The 26,615-nt window shown below is 31.1% G+C and overlaps 1 protein-coding gene across 1 annotated transcript in view; it reads left to right on the top strand.

Annotated features, from left to right (window-relative positions):
* GBE1 (1,4-alpha-glucan branching enzyme 1) overlaps positions 1–26,615 on the top strand; it is a 197,234-nt gene that overhangs the window by 147,720 nt on the left and 22,899 nt on the right. The window contains exons 12-14 of the mRNA XM_051984360.1: positions 6,480–6,651; positions 23,369–23,553; positions 25,093–25,225. Of these exons, the coding sequence (XP_051840320.1) occupies positions 6,480–6,651; positions 23,369–23,553; positions 25,093–25,225 (490 nt within the window). The remainder of the gene's footprint in view (positions 1–6,479; positions 6,652–23,368; positions 23,554–25,092; positions 25,226–26,615) is intronic.

Below are 26,615 nucleotides of genomic sequence, written 5' to 3'. Positions count from 1 at the left end.
CACAGTTATTGACTATTTTGTCCTGTGAACCTAACTTATTCCACTGCTCAACTAGTCTTATTTCTTAGCTAATACCAAATAGTTTTGGTGACCACTGCTTTATAATATAGTTTTAGATCTGGTAAAGCTAAGTCATCTTCATTTGATTTTTTTTTTTTCATTAGTTCCTTGAAAGTCTTGACCTTTTGTTCTTCCAGATGAATTTTATTGTTATTTTTTTGTGCTGAGCCACTCCTGGTGGGTGTGGCCAGATGCTGTTAAACTCTGGCATTTTGGGGTACACTCTACCTTTGGTATTTGTGTAATTTCTCTGCTGATCAATGGCTTTGCAACCAAAGAAGAGCAGCCAACCTGTGGTAGAGTCCTCCCTGCAAATTCTCTGCCAATAGAGACTTCACCATACCCCTGCTCTCCTTAGCGCTGTCTCTGTGTTCTGCCTCTCTGCCTGTGCTGGCCTTCTCCCACCCCATCAAGACAGACCTTTTCTAGCAATCTTCCAGATTATTTTCTGCTGGTAATTTGTTGTACTCCCAATATGTGTGGATTCTACATGTCAAGCACTATTTCAAAGGCTGAATTTTGTAGTTAGTAGTGAGTGTAGAAGGGGAGCTCAGAATGCAGTATTTGTCATTTCCACCATCTTGGCTCCACCCCTGTGGTATATAAATGTTATGGAATATTATTTTTCTGTGAGAAATGACCAGCAGGATGATTCAGAGAGGCTTGGAAAAACTTACATGAACTGATGCTGAATGAAATAAGTAGAACCAGGAGATCATTATACATGGCAACAAGAAGATTATATGATGATCAACTCTGATGGATGTGGCCCTCTTCAACAAAGAGGTGATTCAAACTAGTTCTAGTTGTTCAGAAATGAAGATAATCAGCTGCACCCTGAGAGAAAACTATGGGAAATAAATGTGAACCACAATATAGCTTTCTTTTCTTTTATTGTTTGTTTACTTTCTTGTTTTCCTTCTCAAATTTTTTTTTCTCTTTCTAGATCTGATTTTTCTGGTATAGCAAGATAACTCTATTAATATGCATACATATATTGTGTTTAACATATTTAACGTGTATTGGACTACCTGCCATCTAGGGGAAGGAATGGGGAAAAGGAAGGGGAAAGTTGGTATAGAAGGTTTTGCAAGGTTCATTGTTGAAAAATTACCCATTCTTTGTTTTGTAAATAATAATATTTACTATTATAATAATAATATAATATAATAATAATAATAAGGAAACAAAAAATGTGAAACATGTAAAAAAGACTAACAATTTTTTGAAATTGGATAATAAAATGTAGTTTTTAATAAAATTAAAATATCCTGTTAGCTGATCTGATTTTTTATTAAGAAATATTAAAATTAAATTTTAAATTACCACCATTAAAATGGGGAATTCAAAAAAAATCTAGAATTCAAAACAAATGAAATAGGAATTTGAAAAATTTACAAATTATTTCTTTTAATTATATTCTACTGTAATACATGAAAAGATTGAATATTTACATAGATATAAAATGTCTTGATAAACAGAAAAAAATGGAGAAATTAAGTGCCCCAATCAAAGAAATACAAATTAAACAATCCATAGCTAAGTCCCAAAGAAAACACCATTAAGCGTAGTTATGTTTACAAATAACTCTAGCATATTTAAAGAACAATTACTTTTAATATTATATAAACTTGTTTAAAAATGGAAAAAAATTCTCCATATTCCTTCTTTGATCCAAAGAGAGTTTTAATTTTTAAACCATTGAGAAACAATGTTGTGGGGGGAAAAACAACTCTTATCAGTATAACATATTAGGTATCCACAAGAGAGCTGAAAAGTTATATGGTGTAATAAAGATAAAAATTATCTGTTACAGGAATGTCAAGTTTGGTCAATTTTAGCAAAACTTATAAATATGATAGATTATTAATAAAAATTAATTTAAGAGATTAAAGCAACAAATAAAGGGAAATATTTAAAAAACAATAATAGTATGTATCTAAAACCCAACACAAGTATTATATGTTATAGAGAAAAAAGTAGAGTCCTTTCCAGGAGATTCAAGGGGAAAACAAAAATAAGGAAATGATTATGCAAAATTGTAACTTTTTTCAGATGATATTTTGTTGTACTTAAGAGAACTTTAGAAAGTTAATCAATTGGAATTATTCAAATTGGAAATAATTAGAATAATAACTCCCACAAAATATCAGGATGTAAAACAGTCACTAAATTTCTTGTGTATTGTCCTTTTTCTCCTCTGATACCAGCCAGTACAATTTAATTTAACTTATTTAGTCTGTATAGTTGCAAAGTGTTATATTCATGACCTTTAAAAAATTGACAAAATTAAACTGAAAGAGACAAGGCCCAACTTTTGAAATGGTGAAAAAAAATGGAATTGGAAGAGACTCAATGGGAGTAATTAAGAAACTTTGGTAGCTAGCTAGGTTGGTAAGTATGTAGGAATGCAAATAGAGTATAGGTAGGTAGAAAGATAGCTAGTGATTATCTTCACCTTCAGACCAGTGTTTTGCCATCTGCAACTTCACCCTATTCTTTTTAGTTGTAACCCTTCAGACAAGCCAGAATAATTTTAATTTTTTTCCATGTGATTACTTAAAATACGTGTAATGACCTAATTCACATTTTCCACTATTTTTTTTTTGGGGGGGGTTTATTTTGTTTAATTGTTTCTTGATTTCTCATGTAGTCATTAACTTTCACTTGCCTTTTAAGGAATTATTGTCTTCATTGAGCTTTTGTGCCTCCTTTTCAATTTTATTTTTAAGATTTTTTTTAATACTTTTTTTTTTGTGCCTCTTTTACCAAAATTGTTAACTTTTTTTTTTTCATTTTTTTCTTGGATCACTCTCATTTCTTTTCCCAGTTTTTATTTGCCTCCCTTATTTAATTTTTAAAATCCTTTTTTAGTTCTTTTAGGATTTTGTGGGTCCTGAGATCAGTTCACATTTTTCTTTTGACACTTTGGTTGTAGCAGTTTCGATTTTATTGCTTCTGAGTATTATTATTATTATTTTTTTAATTTTTATTTAATAATTACTTTATATTGACAGAATCCATGCCAGGGTAATTTTTTTTTTTTTTTTTACAACATTATCCTTTGCACTCGTTTCTGTTCCAATTTTTTTCCCCTCCCTCCCTCCACCCCTCCCCTAGATGGCAAGCAGTCCTTTATATGTTGGATATGTTGCAGTATATCCTAGATACAATATATGTTTGCAGAACCGAACAGTTCTCTTGTTGCATAGGGAGAATTGGATTCAGAAGGTATAAATAACCCGGGAAGAAAAACAAAAATGCAGATAGTTCACATTCGTTTCCCAGTGTTCTTTCTTTGGGTGTAGCTGCTTTTGTCCGTCATTTATCAATTGAAACTTCTGAGTATTATTTTTGACCTTCCTTGAAACCATAGTAACTTTCTGTGGTCAAGGTTTTTTAAAATTTTATTTAATTTTTGTAGTTTTTGTTTGTTTTAGTTGTTGTTGCTTATAGTTTTAGCCTGTTTATTGATTTAAAAAAAATTACGTTAAAGTTGGGCTTTCCTCTATAGAGAGGGGCACACTCTCAAGGTCCAGATTTTCATACTACTGTTTTCACAGCTAATTCTGGGAATCTCTTAAGTTTTTTGGTTCTTCCAGGTTGTTATGAACAAAGGAGAGATATGGTCACTGCTTTCCTGGCCTATGTTCTGATCTATGAATGACCACAAGCATACTTTTTCTCCCTGAACCTGTAATCAGCAACCCTTATCCCTTGTGACTATATATTGTAGTGTGCTAGAGCTCCTTTTCCCTCTGGGCAATGTAACATTTCTGTGCCCTGTGTCTTTTTGTCAGTAATCTATCTTTATAACTTCTTTCTGACTAGTTGTCTAATTGCCTTATGATCCATGAGGTGAGAGCTGTGGGAGTCACTGCTATTGATTCAATCACCCCTGGCTACATGTTTATCCCTAAAGCCTACTTCTGGCATGATGTGGTGTGGCCTGTACTATCCAACTCCAATCATTTCACTTTCTTTTTATCCCTCCTCTGAGTGCTTTCTATGAATCCCATAATACTCCAGATATGCTTTTGTCCAAGACAAGAGTAGTATCAATGTACTATCACCTTTCTCGTCTTGAAAATGATGGCTCATATAAACTCTAGGGCATGGAGTGCCTTTCTTGTATCGACCTGTACTCTCATTGAGAAGTTGGGATCCCAGATCTAGGTTATTAATTTTTTCCCTATTTTCTCTGCCTGTAAGAGGTTGGTTATATTTATTGCTATTGACTTCATCCTTTACTTCAGTGTGTTTTCCTCATGATTGTCAGTTGATCAGCTACTTTTAATTAGCTTTTAGAAAAGTATATTTATTAAGTTTCATTAGTAGCAACAATTGGCATAAACATTAACCCCCAAACTATGACATACTCACCAGTATATGTAGTTAAGTAAAATGATGTTACACAGGAAATAGGTTAAAGCTAAAACATTGTCCCTATCAGCAATTCCTCCTCAAGGATGTTGTTGGAATATTTTTTTCCTGATTCATACCTGCTTCCTAATCTGAAATCCAAATTAACATGATATTTAAAAAAAAAAATCAAAGTTTCAAAATGCATTCAAAGATAGGCTTCAACATTCACCCCCTTCCCCTAGAAAGCAAGTAATCCAGTGTAGATTAAACGTGCAATTTTTCTACACATATTTCCACATTTATTATGCTGCACAAGAAAAATCAGATCAAAAATGAGAAAGAAAGAAAAAACAAGCAAACAACAGCAAAATGGTGAAAATACTATGTTGTGATCCACATTCAGTTCCTATAGACATCTTTCTGGATGCAGGTGGCTCTATCACAAATATATTAGAATTTTCCTTCAACAACCTCATTATTGAAAAGAGCCAAATCCATCAGAGTTGATCATCACACAATCTTTTGTTGCTGTTTGATTTGACTTGTTATTTATAGAAAATCCCTTGATTGTAACCAGTTCCTTTATTTTTCCAGCCAACTCAAATACATTTCTTATCTAACATCACTTCTTGAATCGATTATTATTATTTTTTTTAATTTAGTCTGATCTTTCTGATTGGTTGTTTGAATTAAGATTTCATTTATTTTAAATAGACTTGGGTGAGTGACTTGATTTGCTTAAACAAGTCTAACCCTTAGAATTGAAGTAGAAATTTTGCTTGCTTACTCTATAGTAATAATAATAATAATAACAGCAGCTAAATTTATATAATGTTTAATGTTGCAGGCATCACAATGCCATACAGCTTTACAGTTGTAAACTCTCTCAAACCTGAGAGAGAGTTATACTATCCCCATTTTACAGTTGAGGACGCTAAGGCTAACAAAAGTTAAGTGACTTGCCCTGTGTCATAGGTAATAAATGTCCAGAATTTAACCCAGACTTTCTTGATGTCAGAACTGATGCGCTACCCACCATGTCAGTATATTCTTGATAAAGTTCATGTATTTTATTTATGTAGTTACTGTGACTAATATAAAATCTTACATTTTTTTCTTTGCTACTGAAGATGGTTCTGGATTGCTTCTGTCATATCAATTGATCTGTCCCCAAGGACTTTATACTGTTGCAATTGTGGTATTCTGTATTCAAAAGTTCATCAGTGCCTTATAAGTAATGAAACCCTGGGCAACTCAAAGGATCGTAGAATGTTAGAGCTGGAGGGGGCTTTAGCAACAATCTAGTCTAGCTCCTTGATTTTGCAAATAAGTAAACTCAGCTGAACAAGTTAACTGATTTATCCAAAGTTGTATATCTGGCAAGTTAACAGTGTCAGATCTTAGGATTACAAGTCCAGTACTCTTTGTAATTACACTTATAACTTATCTGCTCTGTATTTTATTTCCTCTCCTGTAAAGATATTCTAGCCCTACCTATTTCACAGTATGATTGTGAAGAAAGCACTATGTAAACTATAAAGCAGTGAGCTTTAATGACTGTTAACTTAAACAGCAAATAGAAACTAAGTTTGCTTCCTGTCATAATATATTTTAGAACAGTTAAAAATATTTTAATCATATAAGTCACTATTCTACTATATTTTCACAGATAATCTAAAGTTGACTTTTTCTTCTAATTAGTATCATTATTTTAATTACTGATTATAGATATTTCAAAAAACCTGACACATCCTTTCTAATTATCTGCATACACATCTGTGGGAATTTAAGTACATTTAATGGTTTGCCATTTACTATTCTTCAGAAGTTTTGTGGAATTAAATATCCTCTTGAAAATAAATTTGTCACCTTCTGAAATTGGCTCATATTCTTCTAAGAAAATATTTGCAAAATAAGAAATTCAATTTTTCTTCACCTAAGCTATTCGCCCTAAGGAGGGCAATATCTGTTTGTAAATTTGATTCAAATTATAACTGTTTATAACACATTTCATGTTTTATTTATCCCCATGTTGTTGTTTTTAACTGTTGTAGGCTCTTGTTGGTGATAAAACCCTGGCATTCTGGTTGATGGATGCAGAAATGTATACAAATATGAGTGTGCTGTCCCCTCTTACTCTAGTTATTGATCGTGGAATACAGCTTCATAAAATGATTCGTCTCATCACTCATGCGCTTGGAGGGGAAGGATATCTGAACTTTATGGGTAAGTATGTTTTATCCATATTAAATATGAGTTTCAAGTGAATAAAATGAAAAATTTAATGTGATTATGCAATATAATTAAAAACATTATTTATATAAAATATTTTCATAGTATCAAATTGGAAATATGAAATTGAAATTCTACTTTTATAATTGCACATGGCATAAATTATGAAAGGAAAATAATGCCAAAAAGTATTTTTGTCTTTGTAAAATATTTAAAAGAAATTCTGAAGTACTGTTTGCATTATTTTCTGGTCCTTATTATTTTGTTGACGTCATTTTTAGTAGGTAGGTTGTCAATTAGGCAAAATATTTTTGTGCTTGTCTTAATAGTATTCAGTATAAAAGAATTTGCTACATAAAATATTTATCAAAATAAATATTCTAAAATTTCTTAATCCCCATTCTCTTAGTATTGAAGAATTTGTTAGAGACACAAGTTGTAATTGACAAAGAATAGATCTTTCATACAATAAAAGTTTACCTTTTTTGGGAAAAGGATAAAGTTGAAACAACTTCATTTACTTCAGTTTCATCATTTAGATGAGAAAATTGGTCCAGAAAGATTGAGTGATTTCTCCATATAAACTGCTGATGAGTAATCTACTTTTTAAAAAAGAGTGTAAAAAATATTTGAGAAGAATATCAGGTAAAGTGACTCTAGTCAGAATAGCCTTGCATGATAAAACTAAATATGCTTTATTTGAACTTTAAGCAATTGTATTAGCAGTAAGGCTTGAGGGAAAGAAATAGTTCAGTTATACACAGTTTGCTGAGAAGCATCAGTCTAAATTCTTTTATAAAGCTTTGAGAAAGAGTCTTGTTTATCTTTCTGTACCTATAGCTCTTTAGCACCATTTCCTGCACATGTTAGGCAGTTGATAAATACATTTTTAAATGAATGAATGAATAAGGAATGAGTTATTTCTATGTTACTTCTTAGGAAAGCCTTAGGGTAAGCAAAATCTTCTGGATATGTTTATAATTTAATAAATTTTGTAAGAGACCAAATTCTCATACTTCTATCTGGTAATATAAGACTTGTATGAACTAAGCCTATTTAGTAGAAAACAAGTATCTCTGATTTTCAATAAAAAACAAAATAGTCTATGACCCTTATTATATCATATTCCAAATTTCATTTGAGACTCCAAATATTTCGCTAACAATGACCGTTTAGAGCTATAGTTGTCACTTAAGTTCCAGAAGACTCCAACAAATATATAAAATTGAACATATAAAAATTGTGACACTAAATAATGTTAAATATTTTCTTGGATCAATAAATGAAAGCAGAAGTAAACAATATAGATTATGAAATCATTTTACAATTGTACTGAGTTATTGTTGATTTGCACTTATGTTTGTTTTGTGTGTTTTATTTTTGACAGTCATATTTCAAAATATTTACATATTGACACCTTAGATATTGAATGTATATTGTGTAATTTTTCTCCACCATCATCATAACTATGATCACTTTTCATCATGTATTTAAAGGAGTAAAATAAAAATCTATTTTCTACCTTTCTAATTGTTCATATATTTGCCATTTCATAGATCAAACTTTTTTAAAGTTTTTAATGCAGCTTGACACTGAGAATTTTGGGGAGGAGTTCATATTTGTAGCTCTGAGTCATTTTTCCCCTTTCTTTATATAAATTCAAACTAAGATCCGTATTGACAAATAGTTTGTTAAAGTAACAAGAACAAACCTACCCTCCATTTATTTTGAGCTTGTGGAGTTGAGAAGTATAATAAATAAGTCATTTTACAGTGACCAAATTGAATTTTGATTATTGATTTCTATTGGTTATTTACAGAATCAATCATGGCTTAAAAATATATCAATTTAAAATATTCTTGGTGATTTGACTTCTGTAGATAAATAAGTTGAAATAGAATAGTAAGGAAGTATTTTTTTTCCTCATGTCAAGCCTAAATCTCCTTTAAATCTCCTTACTGAAACTTCTACTGTTAATACTAATTCTGCCTTCTGAGGCCAAGCAGAACAAATAAGATTCCTCTTTGAAGAAACAACCCTTTGAATACTTGAATATAGCTATTGTATCCTCACCTTCAGACTAAGCATTCCCAGTGTCTGTGTATCATCTTCATATGACTTGATCACAAGCTTATTCACTATCCTTGTTTTCTTCTTCTGGATTATAGTTCACTATTCTTGTTTTCTTCTTTTATATATGTTCCCCATTTACCTACAACGTTCTCAAAATATGGCATTTATATTTGAATATAGTAATCTAGATGTATTCTGACCAGGGCAAATTACAGCAGGATTATTACTTGTCTTCTCTGTGCTTCTTAAAGCAGCTTAACTTAGTTTTTTTGTTTGTTTTGTTTTGTTTTGTTTTGAACATGGAAGAAGATAAAGTTTACTTAAGAACCTTTAGAGCAGGAAAGGGAAAAATGTTCATTGAGACAGTAAAAACAACAATAATAAATAGCAAGTAGTAGTAGACAAGATTTAAAGTAGCACTTACTGTTTGATCCTCACAACATCCCTGGGAGTTAGGTGCTATTATTATTCCCATTTTCAGATGAGGAAATGGAGTTAAACTAGTTTAGTGATTTGACCAAAGTCACCCAGCTGAGTAAATGTCTGAGGCTGAGTTTGATTGAATTCAGGGGTCTTCTTGACTTCAGGCAAAGTACTCTATCTGCTGTGCCACCTAGCTACCCAGGCTATTGTTGATTCTCTTTTAGCAGCTGAATCTTAGTCACCTGAAGCAATTAAATCTTGGGGACAATTTTTAAATATTTAAAAAGAATTTTTAGAAATAACTTTCGATTGATACCTTCTACTTCTTACATTATTATAATTATTCTAATTATTCCTTCTTCCTTCAAGGTCCATTGCTATATCCACTGAGCCAACTAGGTTCTTCCAATTAAGAGATTATCAACAAGCAAAAATATCCCAAATCTGCCCATTAAAAAAAAATTATTCTAAAAAATGAGCTTAAAATGAAAAAAAAAAATCATGAATTGAAAGATTTGGAAAAGGGCAATAGCTAGGAGGAGAATTATCTAGCATTTTTTTCCCCCTCTTTTGACAAAGTATCTTTTTTTATTTTTATTTTATGTCATATATTGTCTAAGGAATTCAAGATTCCTGACATGTTTCCTGCTTTATGAATCAAGCAATTCATTTTTGCTTAATACTTTTGAAGTTCTGAACAGCGTATAAGCAAAGCAAATTATCCTAGTTTTTCCCTGACCTAATTTAATATCATCAAAATTTTCTGATTTTAGCTAAAGTTACCTTCAAATTAAAGTTTAATAAATAACAACTTAAATTTTAGATAACTATCAACTTTTAGATTCAGGTTATGAGTTTTGTCTTCTTCCTTGGGGAAAAACAGCACTTAATACTTCAAGGATCTTTAGTATGAATAGTGAGTTCCCTTTATGATTTCCTTGGGATACAAACCCAGTAGTGGCATTACTGAGTTTTACAAATTTTTTTCTTGCCTGATATATTGAGGGATATTCATTTGTCATTTTAGTACTTATTTGTATATCTCATATTATTATATGGGGTTGAATGCAAGTGCTGATTTAATTTTTTTTTCTGTTCATTCAGGTTATTTATATAATAAAATAGGTTACTTTTTTTGCTTTCATTTAAATAAATCTGGATTTCTTAGCTATCTTTCTATTACACACAGCAGCTCTTAGACTCATCTTTCCACCTTTTTTCACTGAATCATTTCGGGTCTCTTAAGTAATTTGGGGGAAACAGCAAAGAAACTATTCTTTCTTACTTTAATGAAAGTTTTATTCTTCATTACATATAATTTCTTTGAGCTAATATAAGACTTCTGACTTTTCAGTTTTTTTCTGCAGTTTGAGAACACCATACTCTTATTCCAGGGTCACTTTGAAAATCTGTATTTGAGATTTTGTTTTATATTTGTCTTTTTCTCATATTTGAACCAAATATGAAATTTAATGTTATAGTCATCAATATTAAATTTAATTTGCCATTGCCATCAGTTCATTTAAAATAGAAATAATTTTCAGAAGATATATGCAAAATATAGTTGGTTTAGTTTGGCTTTTCTATTGTAATTTTCTTTAATTCTGTGTTATATCCAAATTTTCCAGCTTAAGCAGAAGTATGTTTACGTATGTGTGTGTGTTTTATTAAGGTGTGTATTAAAGGTTTTCTGCAAATCTAAGTGATTTTTAAATATAGTCATCTATAATCTCTCTTACCTATTCCAAAATCTTTCAATTTATCATGGTTTTTCCTCACTCATAAATTGAACTTCATCTTTCATAAATAGATGCAATTATTTCTTTTTCCTTCCAATAGTATTTATTCTGGAAAAAAGCTAAACATTGTGAAGGCCAGAAACAGTATCAATTGCTTGACAGAATTGTAATGACAATTTTTAAAATGTTTCATTGTTGAAACTCTTTAATACATATTCCCTTTTTTTAATTTCTCTAATCTTTCCTATTGAATGTTGTACTTATTATCTAAAATTCATATAATACATTTCAGATTGCATCATAATGAATATATATAAATATTGTTAAATACTTTTAACAGATTCGCCAATAAATCAAGTATACCATTCGCTAAAGCACATAATGTGTAGTTTTCTATGACAAACTCTAAATATAAATTGAAGTGTTTCTTTGATGGAAAATTTAAATTATTTACAATTTGATAATATATTTTCAATGTCAAATGTTGTAGATTGTGGGAAATAAATATTTCATGATTTTAAGTATTAAAAGAAGAGAAAATATGATTCCCTTCTAAGTTGATAAGTTTGAACAAAATGATCAATCATTTGAGGAAAGGGGAGCCGATATTCAACAGCAAAAGATATTCAGGCAAGAGACAGTATATTACTTTGTGAGGAAAGATTCTCCTATGTTATCTAACATCCATAGCAAAGATGGAATTGATTTTCCTCAGCAACTGCTGCCAGTCTAAACCAGGGAAAAAAAGTTGTCTGAGACAAGTTCATAATCCAATTTGTATATTGATTTTTGAGGTGATATTCTTCCAGCTGAGTCACCGCAGACAAATCATAATGCAATGTGAATTATCCTATCACCACTTTATTTTAGGCATCTGAAAACATATATTTCTAATCAAATTGAATTTCATTGAATTGTTTTAAAATTATTAAATGTTTAAAATTGTTATTAGAGTTATAATTATAAAAATATTTTGCATGTACTTTACTGAACTCTCATTTAACCATATTTAAATATTCATATGGATCTATGATCTTGTCAGTGTGGAAATTCTCCTTAATAATATGGATTAAAAAGCATCTCAACCTCTTGATCCTACAAACTTGTCCATGTTTTCCCACAAGTTCACCAAATAATGATGCAGATCTCCTTTGCTTTTTCTTGTCTTGTTAGAATATTGGTAAAATCTTTTAAGAGTATTCTTGTCTTGTAAGAATTTTACTCCTTTCACATACCTGTACTATCTTCAATTTTCATTTTATATTTCTTTGATGACAGCCTTTATACTATTTCTCCTTTTTAATTTCTTTTTTGTAATATGTTAGGGACCTGACTAGTGACACTGACCTCCTAAGTTAGTTCTTTGAGTGAGTCAATTCATCTCAGATTTTTTTTTCTGATTTTTTTCCCCAAGCTGAGAATGCTCTCCCTACCTACTCTGTCATAATTTATGATCTCTCTGGTTTCCTTAAGTCCCACATAAAAACCTATCTTTTGTAGAAAGCCTTTCCCAATTCCTCTTAACTGTGCCTTCCCTGTGCTAAATATTTCCTGTTTATCCTGCACATAACTTTGTACATATTTGTTTGGATATTGTTTCCCACATTAGATTTTTAAGCTCTATAAGGGCAGGGACACTCTTTATATTTTTAGTGCTTAGCACTATGCCTGGTACATAGTAGACTCAAGAGATGGGGAAAATATAAAGTTGAACTGATTTACCAAGGATTCAAGATGGGGAGATACAGTGGCTAGTGTTAAGGGATGACCTAAGAGAACACTGAGAGGTCAAGGGACTTGACATTATGGTGAAGATGAAGAGAAGGGCTTCATAAGGGAAAGCAAAGGAGGAGGTGAAAGATCAATAGATTATGTTGGATAAGGAGATTTCAGAATTCTTGAACATGAGGTGGGTGATGGCAATATTATAAGTCAGATCATTTGTGTGTAAGTGAGATATCTCATGGGAGAAGAGCATATTGAGAAACTGAGAAGTTAGGAGAATCCTATATGAATCAATATGTATGCTGAAGTCCCTGAGTTTGAGGGCAGGAGTTGGAGAGGATAAATAAAAGTGTAAGCCACATATCAAACTCAATGAGGAAAGAAGAGAAGTGCTATTTATGGATATTTATGAACAGCATGAACCTTAAAGGAAGAGAGAGATTACTAAAGGGGAAAGGGAGCAAGGAACATTGCAACTCTCCATACTCAACCAGGAAACTAGGGAAAATGAATGAAGGTGCAGCATTACAGAAAGGGTAGCCAGAGAAGCTGTACCATCAGAGAAAAGCCAGGTTTTAGTATCAGCTTATATAATGCAGAATAATAGGCTTCTGGAGATCATAAAATCCAATTTGAAATGATGAGATGAATTAAAAGATGAGAGGAGAGTCCCCTTTAGTAGAAGAATATCAGAGGAAAAATTTCCTATTCTACCTTCTACAGTTTTTCATGCATTCTTAGATTTGGAGAGATAAATAGACAAAGTTTCTGGTTGGGCTCCAAGCTACAAAAAAGTAAGATAAAACAATTAATATTGTATAACAGCTATGTTAAAAGTTCTGTGAAAGACTCGGGCATTATGCAAAAAATAACAACAATTATTATATTATTGCTTTAATTTCACTAAATCCTGAGAAGTACAGTAGCATTCTTATCATCATTTTTCAAAGAAGAAAGAAAAAGAAGGGACTCCAATGATTATGCACAGTGCTTGGCACTTAGAAGGCACTTGGTAAATGCTTTTTGACTGAAAAATAATGTAATTAATTAGACATGGCTAAGCCTTTATCTTCCTTCACCCTGTCTCTTGATAATCTCATTAGCTCCCATGTGTTTAACTATTGTATTATTATATCAATGCAAATGACTCACTACTTTTCTCTAAGTTTCATCCCATAATACTAATTGTCTATTTGACATTTCAAATCAATATGTACCAAAATGAACTCATTATCTCTCCTCTACATTCTCCAGCCTTCCAAGCTTCCTTTTTTCCCAAAAAGCACTACCAATTTGCCAAATTTGTAAATTCAATTCTTCACTCTCACTCAACCAGCATACCCAGTTTCCAAATTTTGCTGTTCATACCTTTTCTTATATACCTTATCCCTTATCAACCAGCGTTATTGTAAAAGAATCCTAATTGATTTTTGCCCCAAGTTTCTCCTCATTCTAGTTTCTCTTATAAAATTACTGCTTAAGTAATTTTCCTTACATGCAAAGCTGAATATATTTCTCTTATTTGATTAACTCCAGGTACATTGCCCCTAGTATATAATATAAATGATTCTGGTCTTGGTCTGATCCTATTTTCTAGTCTCAATGAAAATATCCTTCCTCCCATGTTTTTTGTTCTAAATTAGCCTTCTCTCTCTTCCTTGTAAGAGATACTCAAGGTCATAGAAAGAATCACAGCTGACATCTGAATTGAGGTTCTCTAAGTGAAAATTAATTTTCTGAGCTAGTTAACATCTATGTATTACTTTTAGCTTTGGTGGATATCATTAATCAGTCAGCCTTAAGTGGGCCTTCACTGCTCCTCTACTTACAAATACTTACTCTACTTATATACAATATAAGTAGAGTAAATTTTTAAAAACTTGATAAAAGTACCAGAATAATGAAGAAACAAATGCTTTTATTTAATATTAAGTTATTAATACACTTAATAATAGCTAACATTTAAATATATTTTGTACTTCTGTATAATATGCCACATTTCCTTTTATGAAAATTTAGAAGAGAACAATAAAAAAGACTAAAGTTTACTAACAACTTAGAATTTCTTTTCTTTCTTTTTCATTTTTTTTAAAGAAGTGGAGATCACTGACAGAAGTCAGATGATTGGGAGTATCTTGAAAAAAGGTTCCTTTTAGTGAATATATGTTGCAGATTGGGCCTGTCCTTTTATGGAAGGTAGAATAGATAAGTGGAGAGAGAAGCTGACTTTCAGTCAAAAGACCTAGGTTTAATTTCTGATAACCTAGATAATAATAGATAATACCTATGCTTCATATATGTGATCATTTAACTTCCCAGGACTTCCTTTTCAGTATCTGTAAAATGGATCGACAACATAGTTATAATAGCTATTTCATTAGGTTATGTTAGGAGTAATTGCACTGAAGATCTATAAAGTGCATTATTATTTATCACTTTTAAAGACAGCCTCATTATAATTTTGAATAGCTCTATTCATTAGGAATGTTTTCTGATATCAAACCTTGCTTCTTTGCCACTAACATTCATTGCTATTTATTCTACCTGTTCTGTCAAACCAGAAGAGGTCTTATCTTTCTTCTGCCCTACAGATCTTCAAATAACTTATATTCTGCTAATAGGGTAGCAAATTCTCTTGTCCATGTTAAACACTCCCAACTCCTTCAATTGATTCTTCTATGACAGGGACATAAGGCCTTCCACTAGTCCTGTTCCACTTTATCAATGCCCTTTATAAATCCTGGTGCCCTCTATTCATACTACATCTAACATGAACAGAGTGGAAAAGGACAATAGCCTCCTTCCAGGAAGTTTAATCCCTTGCTTAATTCAGTCCAATATTCCAGTAAATCTTATTACTTAAAAGACTTTCATTTCAGCTTTATTTCATTAAGACAGTTAATAGGATTCTTTAAAATGTTATTCCATTTTAGGCTACATGGATTTTGTAATTTTATTAATAGAGAAATTACTAAATGTTGGCTATGCCTACATATAGAGGATTGTTAATAAATGTTTATTGATTGATTGATTTAGAACATAACTTTAAAATAATGACATGAAATTGAAACAGAATGTAAATGTAAATTTATTATTTTAACTTAATATTTTGATGATTTGTCCCTAGAAATATGTTCCTTATTGCAATAGCTTATTCAGACTGTTGTATTTCTATCATTGCTTTTGATATTTTAGTGTGATACTTTTTTGGAATGCTCTCTCTTATTCCCTGTATGTTTCCTCCTGTGTTCTCAAAAGTAAAACATGGTTTATATATCCTGGAGTAAAGTTTAAGACAATATTCCAGGTATCACTTGATTTTTATGCAGAATTATATAGACTCAAGTTCATTATTTACCTATGTATATAAAAAGCAGTATAGTAGACAATGCAAACTTTATGAATGACAGATTTCTACAAATTTGTGTCTTGATATGCTTTAGGGAATATGTTACATTTAAGCCCAATTGCATGCTTCCAGGACCAAAAAGTGCAGTTTAAAAAAATTAATTAATTTATTATTAACTTTAATAATAATAATTTAATAATAATTATTTTATTAATAATAATTTAATAAAGTGCTTCATGAATCATGTTCAGAGAGAAAAATCAGAACAAAAGACAAAAACAGAAAAAAAGGAGTGAACATACCATGTGGATTTGTATTTAATCTCCATATTTCTTTTTCTGAATGCCATTGGTATTTCTTGGCCAAACTCTTTTTGGGACTGCTTTGGATCACTGAACCACTGAGAAGAACCAGGGCTTTCATAGTTGATCATTGCATATTTTTGCTATTATTATGTACAGTTTTTCTGGTTCTGTTTTTTTCACTCAGCATGAGTTGGTGTAGTTTCCCAAGCCTTTCTAAAATCAGCTTTTTCATCATTTTTTATAGAAGAATAATATTCCATTACCTTCATATACCATAGTTTATTCAGCTATTCTCCAGTTGATGGGCATCTACTCAGTTTCCAATTCTTTGTTACCATAAAATCGATGCAATAAACATTTTTGCACATCTGAGTCCTTTTCTCTCCTTTGTGATTTCTTGGCAGTGTAGACCCCATAGTGGCACTGTAGGCTCAAAAAGTAAGCACACTTTTTAATAACCCTTTGGGCATAGTTCCAGATTCTTCTCCAGAATGGTTGGATGATTTTACAACTCCAACAATGCTTTAATGTCCCAATTTTCCCATGTCCCCTGCAACATTTAGAATTATCTTTTCCTGTCACCTTAGCTAATCTGAGAAATGTGAGATGGTACCTCAGAGTTGTTTTAATTTACATTTCTCTAATCAGTAGTGATTTAGAGCATTTTTTCATATAGATGGCTTTCATTTCATCATCTGAAAATTGTTCATATCCTTTGACCATTTTTAATTGGGGAATGACTTGTATTATAAATTTGACAAAATTCTTTATATATTTTAAGAATGAGACTTTTATCAGAAACACTTGCTGTAAAGCTTTTTTTTTTTTTTAAACCAGCTTTGCTCTTCCTTTTTACCTTGTTTGTATTGGTTTTATTTGTGCAAAAACTTTTTAGTTTAATGTAATCAAAATTGTCCATTTTGCATTTCATAGTGTTCAATAATTCTTGAAATAGATCTTAGGGGAATTAATGAAAAAAAAAATCAAATGAAGGTGGATTAGCTGTACCAGATCTAAAATTATATTGTAAAGCAGCAGTTACCAAAACCATTTGGTATTGGCTAAGAAATAGATTAGTTGATCAGTGGAATAGGTTAGGTTCAAAGGACAAAACAGTCAATAACTTTAATACTCTAGTGTTTGACAAACCCAAAGACCCCAGCTTTTGGGATAAGAACTCACTGTTTAACAAAAATTGCTGGAAAAATTGGAAACTTGTATGGCAGAAAATAAGCATTGACCCACACTTAACACCATACCCCAAGATAAGGTCAAAATGGGTTCATGATCTAGGCATAAAGAATGAGATTATAAATAATTTAGAGGAACACAGGATAGTTTACCTCTCAGACCTGTGGAAGAGGAAGGAATTTATGACCAAAGAAGAACTAGAGATCATTACTGATCACAAAATAGGAAATTTTGATTACATCAAATTGAAAAGTTTTTGTACAAACAAAACTAATGCAGCAATAGATCTTAGGAAAATAATGTGGAAAGGAATAAAGAAGCTATAATTTTTTTTTTAATTTACAATATGATAAAAAATGATTAAAGGAATTCAAGTGGTAATGAGGAAACTAAATCATCACTTCTTGCAGATGATATAATGGTATACCTAAAGAACCCTAGAAAATAAACTAAAAAACTAATGGAAACAATTCACAACTTTAGCAAAGTTGCAGGATACAAAATAAATCCACATAAATCATCAGTATTTTTATATATTACCAAAAAGTCCAGCAGCAGGAAATAGAAGAGAACTACCATTTAAAATAACTGTAGATAATATAAAATATTTGGGAGTCTACCTGCCAAGGCAAAGTCAGAAACTACATGAATACAGTTAAAAAACACTTTCCACACAAATGAAGTCAGAACTAATCAGTTGGAAAAATATCAAGTGTTCATGGGTAGACTGAGGAAATATAATTTTAATATCAATACTATCTAAATTAATCTACTTATTCAATGCCATACTAGTCACACTCCCAAGAAATTACTTTACAGATCTAGGGAAAAAAATTAATCTCGAAGAACAAAAAATCAAAAATTTGAAGGGAATAAATGGGAAAAAAATGTAAGTGAAGGTGGCCTAACTATACCAGGCCTAAAACTATCTTATAAAGCAGTGATCATCAAAACCATTTGGTACTGGCCAAGACATAGAGTAGTCAATCAGTGGAATAGGTTAGGTTCAAAGGACAAAATAGTCAACAACTGAAGTAATCTAGTGTTTGACAAATCTTAAGACCCCAGCTTTTGAGATTATTTGACAAAAACTACTGGGAAAATTAGAAATTAGTATGGCAGAAATTGACCAACACCTAACACCATATACCAAGTTTGTCAAAATGGGTTCATGTTTTAGAGATAAAAAGGGATAATATAAGCAAATTAGAAGAACAAAGGATAGTTTATCTCTCAGATCTGTGGAGAAGAAAGGATTTTGTAGTCAAAGAAGAACTGAAGTACATTATTGAATAAAACATAGATAATTTTGTTAAAACGTTTTTGTACAAACAAAATCAATGCAGACAAGATTATAAGGAAAGCAATAAACTATGATAAAAGAAGACAGACAAGTTTTGGAACACAAGATTTTTCAATGGTCAATGTTGAAAAATTTTCCATACATATGTATTTTGAAAGTAAAAAGGTTGGGGAAGCTAGGTGAGTGGTGTAGTGGATAGAGCACCAGCCCTGAAGTCAGGAGGACTTGAGTTCAAATCTGGTTTCATACACTTAGCATTTCCTAGTTGTGTGACCCTGGGCAAGTCCCTTGGGGGAAGGGGGAATAAAGTAAAAAGCTTTAAAAATTTATAATATGTAGAATATCTCTTAGCCAATAATTTCATCTGCCTTTTTTTTTTTTTTTTTTAATGGTATACTCCTTTTAACTGCCCTGAAAAAAGAGTTGCAAGTACAATTTGGGAATGTATACAGTTTAACCTTTAACAATTTTTTTCTTTACTATTTACCCTTTTATGCTTCTCCTGAGTCTTGTATTTTCAGATCAAATTTTTGATTTAGCGTTGTTCTTTTCATCAGCAATGATTGAAAATTCCTTATTTCATTTAATGTTCATCTTTTCTCTTGAAAGATAATGTTCAGTTTTGCTGGATTAGTTAATCCTTGCGTTTCCTTTGCTTTCCAAAATTTCAGGCCCCCTGATCCTTTAAGATAGAAGCTGCTTGGTTCCAGATAATCCTAATTGTGGCTCCTTGATATCTGAATTCTTTCTTTCTGGCTACCTGCAGTATTTTCTCCTTGATCTGATAATTCAGGAATGTAGCTACAGTATTCCTTGGAGTTTTCATTTTGTGGGTCTTTTTCATAAGATGACAGATGGATTCTTTCAATGGTGTTTTACTCTCTGGTAATAGGATATCAGGGCAGTTTTCCTTGATTTTTGTTAACTATATTGTCCAGGCTCATTGTGTGATCACAGTTTTTGGGTAGTCCAATGATTCTTAAATTCTTTCTCTTGGAACTCTTTTCTGGTCATTTGTTTTTCCAATGAGGTATTTTACATTTTCTTCTATATTTTCATTGTTTTGATTTTTTTTTTGGACTGATTCCTGATGTGACATTGAGTCATTCTCTTCCATTTATTCATTTCTAATTTTTAACAAATTATTTTCTTCAGTTAGTTTTTTTTACTTCCTTTTCCATTTTGCCAAATGTACTAATAAAGGAATTGTTTTAAGTGTTTTTTTTTTTTCATTTTTGCCAATTTAATTTTTTTCTTTTAAAAAAAATTTATTTAAAACTATTTTTTTTTAAATAGTAAAGGAAAATTAAAAAAATATATATCAGGAGCCAAGCAAAACATCAGGGAGAATTCAAGATATGTGACCACAATGTACATTTCAACAAATGTATAGAAAGGATTATATTCATAACTATCCATCTTTGCTTCCTTGTATGCTATTCTTTTATTCTCTGTTTTGAACTTTTTACTTTATTCCCTGTCCCCTTCATTTTTCCCCTTCCTCTCCTAAGCAGACTATTTTAAGCATGAGTAAATTTTTACATATATTTATTTATATATGTATGTGTATGTGTGTATTGTATGTTTATTCACACACCTATACTTACATACACACATCTATAGCAACATGCATAAAGACATATATACATCTCTTTTACACATATGTAGACAATGCATCTAAAACAATATTAATGTGATTGACATAGATTTTTCTCTTGACTGAATCATTAAGTTTGACTTTGAGATCAATGATTACTAATTCTATTTTTTCCTAATAAATTCTAATTCTAGTCCTTGTTTTTTTGTTTTTTTTAAGATTGATAAAAGAGGTTTATTATTAGGTTTGGAATTAAGGAGATAGGTGAAGATAGAGATAAGGAAGCCCCTGGACAGAGGGTCCAATGGACAGAGGTCCTCACATGGCTACCATGTTTGGAATCTCTGCCCCTAGTCCTTATTATAGTGTTTTTATATATCTTCTATTTCCTATCCCTGCTAATTCTTCTACTTTAGTTCTATTCTTTCACTTGCCTTGTTATTACTTAACCTCCCCCCACCTATGGATCCTTCCCATAAAGCTTCTCTCCTCAGTTTTTCCTTTCCTCTTTATCCCATTCTCATTAATCTATGCACCATTTTCCACTTCTTTTAATCTAAATTCCCTTCTGTGCCCTACCTTATCCCATGCTACCCCTTTCCTTCCTCTTTAGCCTTGCCTATTAATCTATGTTCCACTGCCATAAATCTTTGCATCTTCTATATTCCACCTTATCCTATTCCCTCCCCTCTTATTTCTTTTTAGATTTTGGGAGTTATTCTACTGTGTGTATACCTCATTCATATAGCCTTATTACTATTTTTACTTTTTCCTTGAGTTTTGCTTTTAGAGTTAAATCATTCATCACTCTGCCCCAATCTTTATTTTTATCTATCCACTTAGTGATGTAAATCTTAAATATAGGGTACAAGTTTTCATGTAAAAATGTAAACAGTTTGTCCTTGTTGAGTCTTTTGAAATTAATCTTTCATGTTGGCATCAAAATCCTGAAAATATGTAAGTTTGTTCAATGTTGAATGTCCTGTTTTTGCTATTGTTCAATATTATGTTTGGGTTTGTTGGATATTTTATTTTTGATCACAGTTTTAATTCTTTAGATTGTTGATATACATTATTCCAGGATCTGCAGTCTTTAAATCCTGTACAGTGCTTTGTAGCTCTAGCATGTTTGAATTGTTTTGTTTATTTCTTGTAAATTTGTCCTTTTCATCTGGGACGTTTCAAAATGTGGCAATAATATTCCCATGTATTTTCCATGTAGGATCTCTTTGAGATGGTAATAAGTGGATTTTATCCTGTTCCTATTTCTCTTGCTCCAGTACAGTTTTCTTCAGTCATTTAAGATTCATTTTCTCGTCACAACTTTCAAGTCGTACCATTATTCTTATATGTTCTTTTCTTGATCTGTTCTCCAGATCTATTGTTTTTCTTTCACATTCTCTTTAAATTTTTTTCATTCTTTCTATTTTGTTTTGTTATTTCTTGGTCTCATAGCTGAACTGGCTTCCCCTTGCCCAACTCTAATTTTCAAAGAATTATCTTCTTTATGATTTTGTATCTCCTTCTGTAGATGGTTAGCTATTTTTTTCATAATCTTCTTGTTTTTCTTGAATGGTTCTTTTTTTTTAAGTGTTCCTCTGTCTTTCTCATTTGATTTCTAAAGTCTTTCATGAGTTCTATAAATTATTTGCAGATGGGTATTTGACATTACTCTCTGGAATAGAAGAGGCTTTTTTTTTACTTCACTGTCCTCTCCAGATGAATCCCAGTCTTCCCTATTGCATAGTGAGTTTCTATGGTTTGGTTCTTTGTTCTTTGACTGTAAATTATTAATATTTCTTTAAATGAGAAATTATTATTGTAAGCACCTCAACCTTGGATAGGATTAATGGTGTCTCTCAATTCACTTCAGCTCTCCCCTCTGACTTGGAACACCAAACCAGAAACTTCACCCCCCTGCAAGGATTTATAGCCAGCAGTATCTTTTCCTCAGTGCTTCAGGTGTGTTGGTTCCTTCTGTCTAGGGCAGTGTTTCAGTAGCACAATTGGGCCTGCTATTCCTTATCAGCTGAGGTTCCCAAGAAGTTGTTTTCTTCAATTTTTTTTTTTTTTTCATTTTGCCAAATTTATTTTTTAAGGAGTTATCTTCTTTACTCATTTCTGTGCTCAAAGCCATTGAGGTTTTTTTTTTTTTTTTTCCCTCAAGCTGTTGATATTTTTAAAAATAATTCTCCTTCTGAGCTTTCATTTCTTTTCCTAATTTTTCTTCTACATCTCTTACCTGATTTTTGAAATTCTTTTTGAGCTCATCCAAGAACTTTTTTTTTTGAACTTTGAAACCAATTCATATCCCTTTTTTAGACTTCACATGTAGGCATTTTGCCTTTGCTGTCTTCTTCTGTGTTTGTATTCTGATCTTTCCTGTTGCCATAGTAGCTTCTTTGGTCAGTGATCATTTTATTTTTTTAAAGTTGAGCTCTGCTTCTATGGTACAGGAAGCCTCTTATTAGCTTTTCCACTCTGAGACTTAGTTTGGATATCTCATAGTTAGCCTGCTGAGCTGTTGGCCTTTTGAGGCAGGATGGAAGAACTGTTGTTCTGTATACTTTGGCTAAGAGCCTACCATGAGATTCTCCATGCTATGTCTGTGTTTGGCCATGTTCCCCTTGCCCAAGTGAAAGAAAGCTTAAGTCCTTTCAAGATATTTTAAATTGGAAAAGTGTTTCACTCTGAATGTTTATAGATTCTATCACTACAGAATCCATTCCTAGGTATTTCTGAGGGAAACTGAGAGGAACTCAGGCAACTTATTGACAGCTCTGTCTTCCATCTTGGCTCTGCCCATATCCATTTATGTAGAAGTTATACTTCTAAAAAAAATATTGTTTCTATTGAATTTTAAAAATCTTTTATTGTTTTTCCTCTCTCTCTCTCTCTTTTTTTTTTTTTGCAAAATTTGAGTTTAATATCATGATACATACCTATAATTTGCTTTATAATATTTATCTTTCTAGCTTACATTTTAAAATGGATGTTTTTATACAGGTAATGAATTTGGCCACCCAGAATGGTTGGACTTCCCAAGAAAAGGAAATAATGAGAGTTACCATTATGCTAGGAGACAGTTTCATCTGACTGATGATGAACTCCTTCGCTATAAATTCCTCAATAACTTTGACAAAGATATGAATAAGATGGAAGAACGATTTGGTTGGCTTTCAGCACCTCAGGTAAGCTCTATTCAGAAAATGCTATCAACTATTTAGAAAAGTATTCATTTTAAATCAATATACAGTTCTTTTATATGGCACTTAATTATCCATTTGTATCCATCAATAATATGAATCAAATGATCAAAACATGTCACTAAATCCTTTACTGAAAATAATATAATAATTTTCTTACTATTATTATAGTAATTTTTAAAATTAGTAATTTTTTAAAAAATTGATTGAAATAAAAATGTAAAACCTTATTATATAAAACCCATTGTAGAATTGTTGTGAAAAGACCATACCTTTTAAAAATCATTTCATTATAGAACTATATTGTTATTTTAAAAAACAGTAATGGTATATGTTTTCCGTTTGCCTTTTCTTTCTCCTGTTTGCCAAATTTTGTTCGTTTCACTAGTAGCCATCGTTTCTGACACTTTTGCATTTTTCATGAAGCTGACTCATGATCAGAACTAGATTAGCAATTTTCTATTTACTTTGAACAAGTAAAATGAATATATGTAAATTTTTTTCCTGGTGAAATTTAATAGCTAACAGTTGCTTTGAATATGACAGAAATAAATGCACAAATGCAGTTTTCCCCAGAAATAGTGAAATAAAGCCTTTGTTCCGCAGAAGCATTGCTGAACTGCAAAACTTTTAGTGTTTTCTTTAAACCCTTTAAACCCTTATCAAAAAATAATGTTGGGGAAAGGGGAAGGGGAGGTAAGTAGTGCAGTGGTTAGAGCACCAGCCCTAAAGTCAGGAGGACCCACGTTCAAATCTGGCTTCAGACACTTAATACTTCCTAGCTGTGTGACCCTGGACAGTCACTTAATCCCAATTGCCTCAGCAAAATAAATAAATAAATAATATTTTCTTAGTCCACAAGACAGGAAAGATAGAAACATCTCCTCATAGAAATAAAATTTAAAATTATCATTAGAAAACTTAAAGTTATAGTCAGTTATCTTGAATTAGAATTTTTGTACTCTGTTTTAAAATTTGCAAATTTAAATATATATAATAAGTTTAGGTTCTCATTTATATATAACTTCATATAACTGTTGAGGAACTTCAAAGTCTTGTTATGACAATCTCACATTTATTCTGTAATGAAGATAAAAATAGAATTACCATTGTGAGTATTCAGGAAAAAAAATAAATTTAAGAGTAAAAGCCTTTTCCCAGATATTTGAAAACCACATTTTCTTCTTCTTTTTATATGGATATATTTACACAACACATAAACTTTAAAATTAACCATAACATATAAGCAACAGATAATTGTTTATTTTTCCTTATTACTATTATTGTCATGGAAAAGATGTGAATTTTTTCCCCTGAACTTTAATATGCATTCTAGCTTATTGTTGTTTAAAATTTTTTTTTGTCAAGACTATAGTGCATTTTTTTAAAAAATACTTTAGATAAATCTTCTAGTAGAATATAAATAGCTATTGTATTAAGTGTAAAAGCTATTTTTCTTTCATTTCTAAGTAATTCATTTATTTAGATATAATTGAAATATAACATATTTTTAATTTTTTGTAGGCCTTTGTGAGTGAAAAACACGAAGAAAATAAGGTTATTGCTTTTGAGAGAGCAAATCTCCTTTTTCTCTTCAATTTCCATCCAGAAAAGAGTTTTACTGATTATAGAGTGGGAACAGCATCATCAGGAAAATATCCTTTCTTTTGTTAGAAAATATGTTCATTTGAATAAATATGAATATATCCCACAGGTAAGAAAAAACCCTGAACTAAAAGTCAAGTTCCCTGGGTTCTAGTTCTATTTCTAAATGTAAAATCTTGGGCAAAGCATTTAATTTTTTTTAAATGTAAAATGAGAAGGTGAGAAAATGAGGAGAAGGTCATCTCTAAGGTCCTTTTCTATCTATAAAATGAGCAATTCTGTAAGTCTTAAGTATTGTTGATAATCATCTATCTCTCTGGTTGCTAAATATCATAACTCTTAAATATGTAGAATTCTCTATAACCAAATTCAGTGAATCACATTCACTCTACTTCATATATATTGAACAGAACAGGAGACTTGTTTTAATATTAGTTCATAGGTATATTTCTTCTCACCTAACTTGAAGACATTACCACTATGTCAGACCATAAGAACCTCCTCATGATTGCCATTATCCTTTCTGTCATCTTCAAAAAGAAAAGAAAAAAAAAGTAGATTTTATTAATCGATGGCATCTGAAGTTTTTATCAGGTAAAATTTTCTGGAGCCTAAATCTTGTCACAAGAGCTACTGAAAATTATTTATTAATAAATATATTTCTTGTAAGACTCTATAACGTAAATCTTTTCTTTTTCTCATACTTACCAGTCTCTTTGAAGTACTTATGAAAATTCAGTCTTAGAAAAATTTGTCCAATATTGGAAAGTATGTTTTTAATTCAATCACAGTCTTTTGTGATTGAAAAGTAAGAAGAAAAGCATACCTCTACATACTTGTTTTCCTTTTTCTTTCATCTTCTACTACAACTATTATTCTCTAAGGTGTCATTTTCTATTAAGAGTATTTTACTTTTATAGAAGGATCTTTGATATCTTAAAAAGATTTAATTATTAAAGAAAATTAATCTCTTATGGTGAAATTTTGTTATCAGTTTAAGTACAGTAAAGTACTTAAGTACAGTTTAAGATACTTTGTGCAAGACTCATCTCCTGTAAATCCATACTTCTTCCTTCAAAATTGTTCTATGTTCATGAGGTAAATTCTAAGAGTTAGAGAGATGATCAGACCATCTATCCTGTTCCCTAACATTTAATAGATAATTCTCTTTAAAGAAATAGTTTTGTAATAGACTTTACCCTACTGAAAATATAAACCAAAAGATTCTAGTGAAAAGAATTCTGAAATTCTGCTGAAAGATAAAAGCAAAACCCAATATACAAGGCCTGTATGTTTAGTTTTTTTTTTTTTTTTTTTTCAGAATTTTGGCCAACAAAATAATCAACCATAATTTCTTTTATTTCTTAATTTTTTTTTTTTTTACAACATTATCCTTTGCACTCATTTTGGTTCCAATTTTTTTCCCCTCCCTCCCTCCACCC

Source organism: Antechinus flavipes, chromosome 3 (assembly GCF_016432865.1).
Source record: "Antechinus flavipes isolate AdamAnt ecotype Samford, QLD, Australia chromosome 3, AdamAnt_v2, whole genome shotgun sequence".
Lineage (NCBI taxonomy): Eukaryota > Metazoa > Chordata > Mammalia > Dasyuromorphia > Dasyuridae > Antechinus > Antechinus flavipes.
Note: the sequence above shows the minus strand (reverse complement) of the source record. Positions and strands in the feature narration are given on the sequence as shown.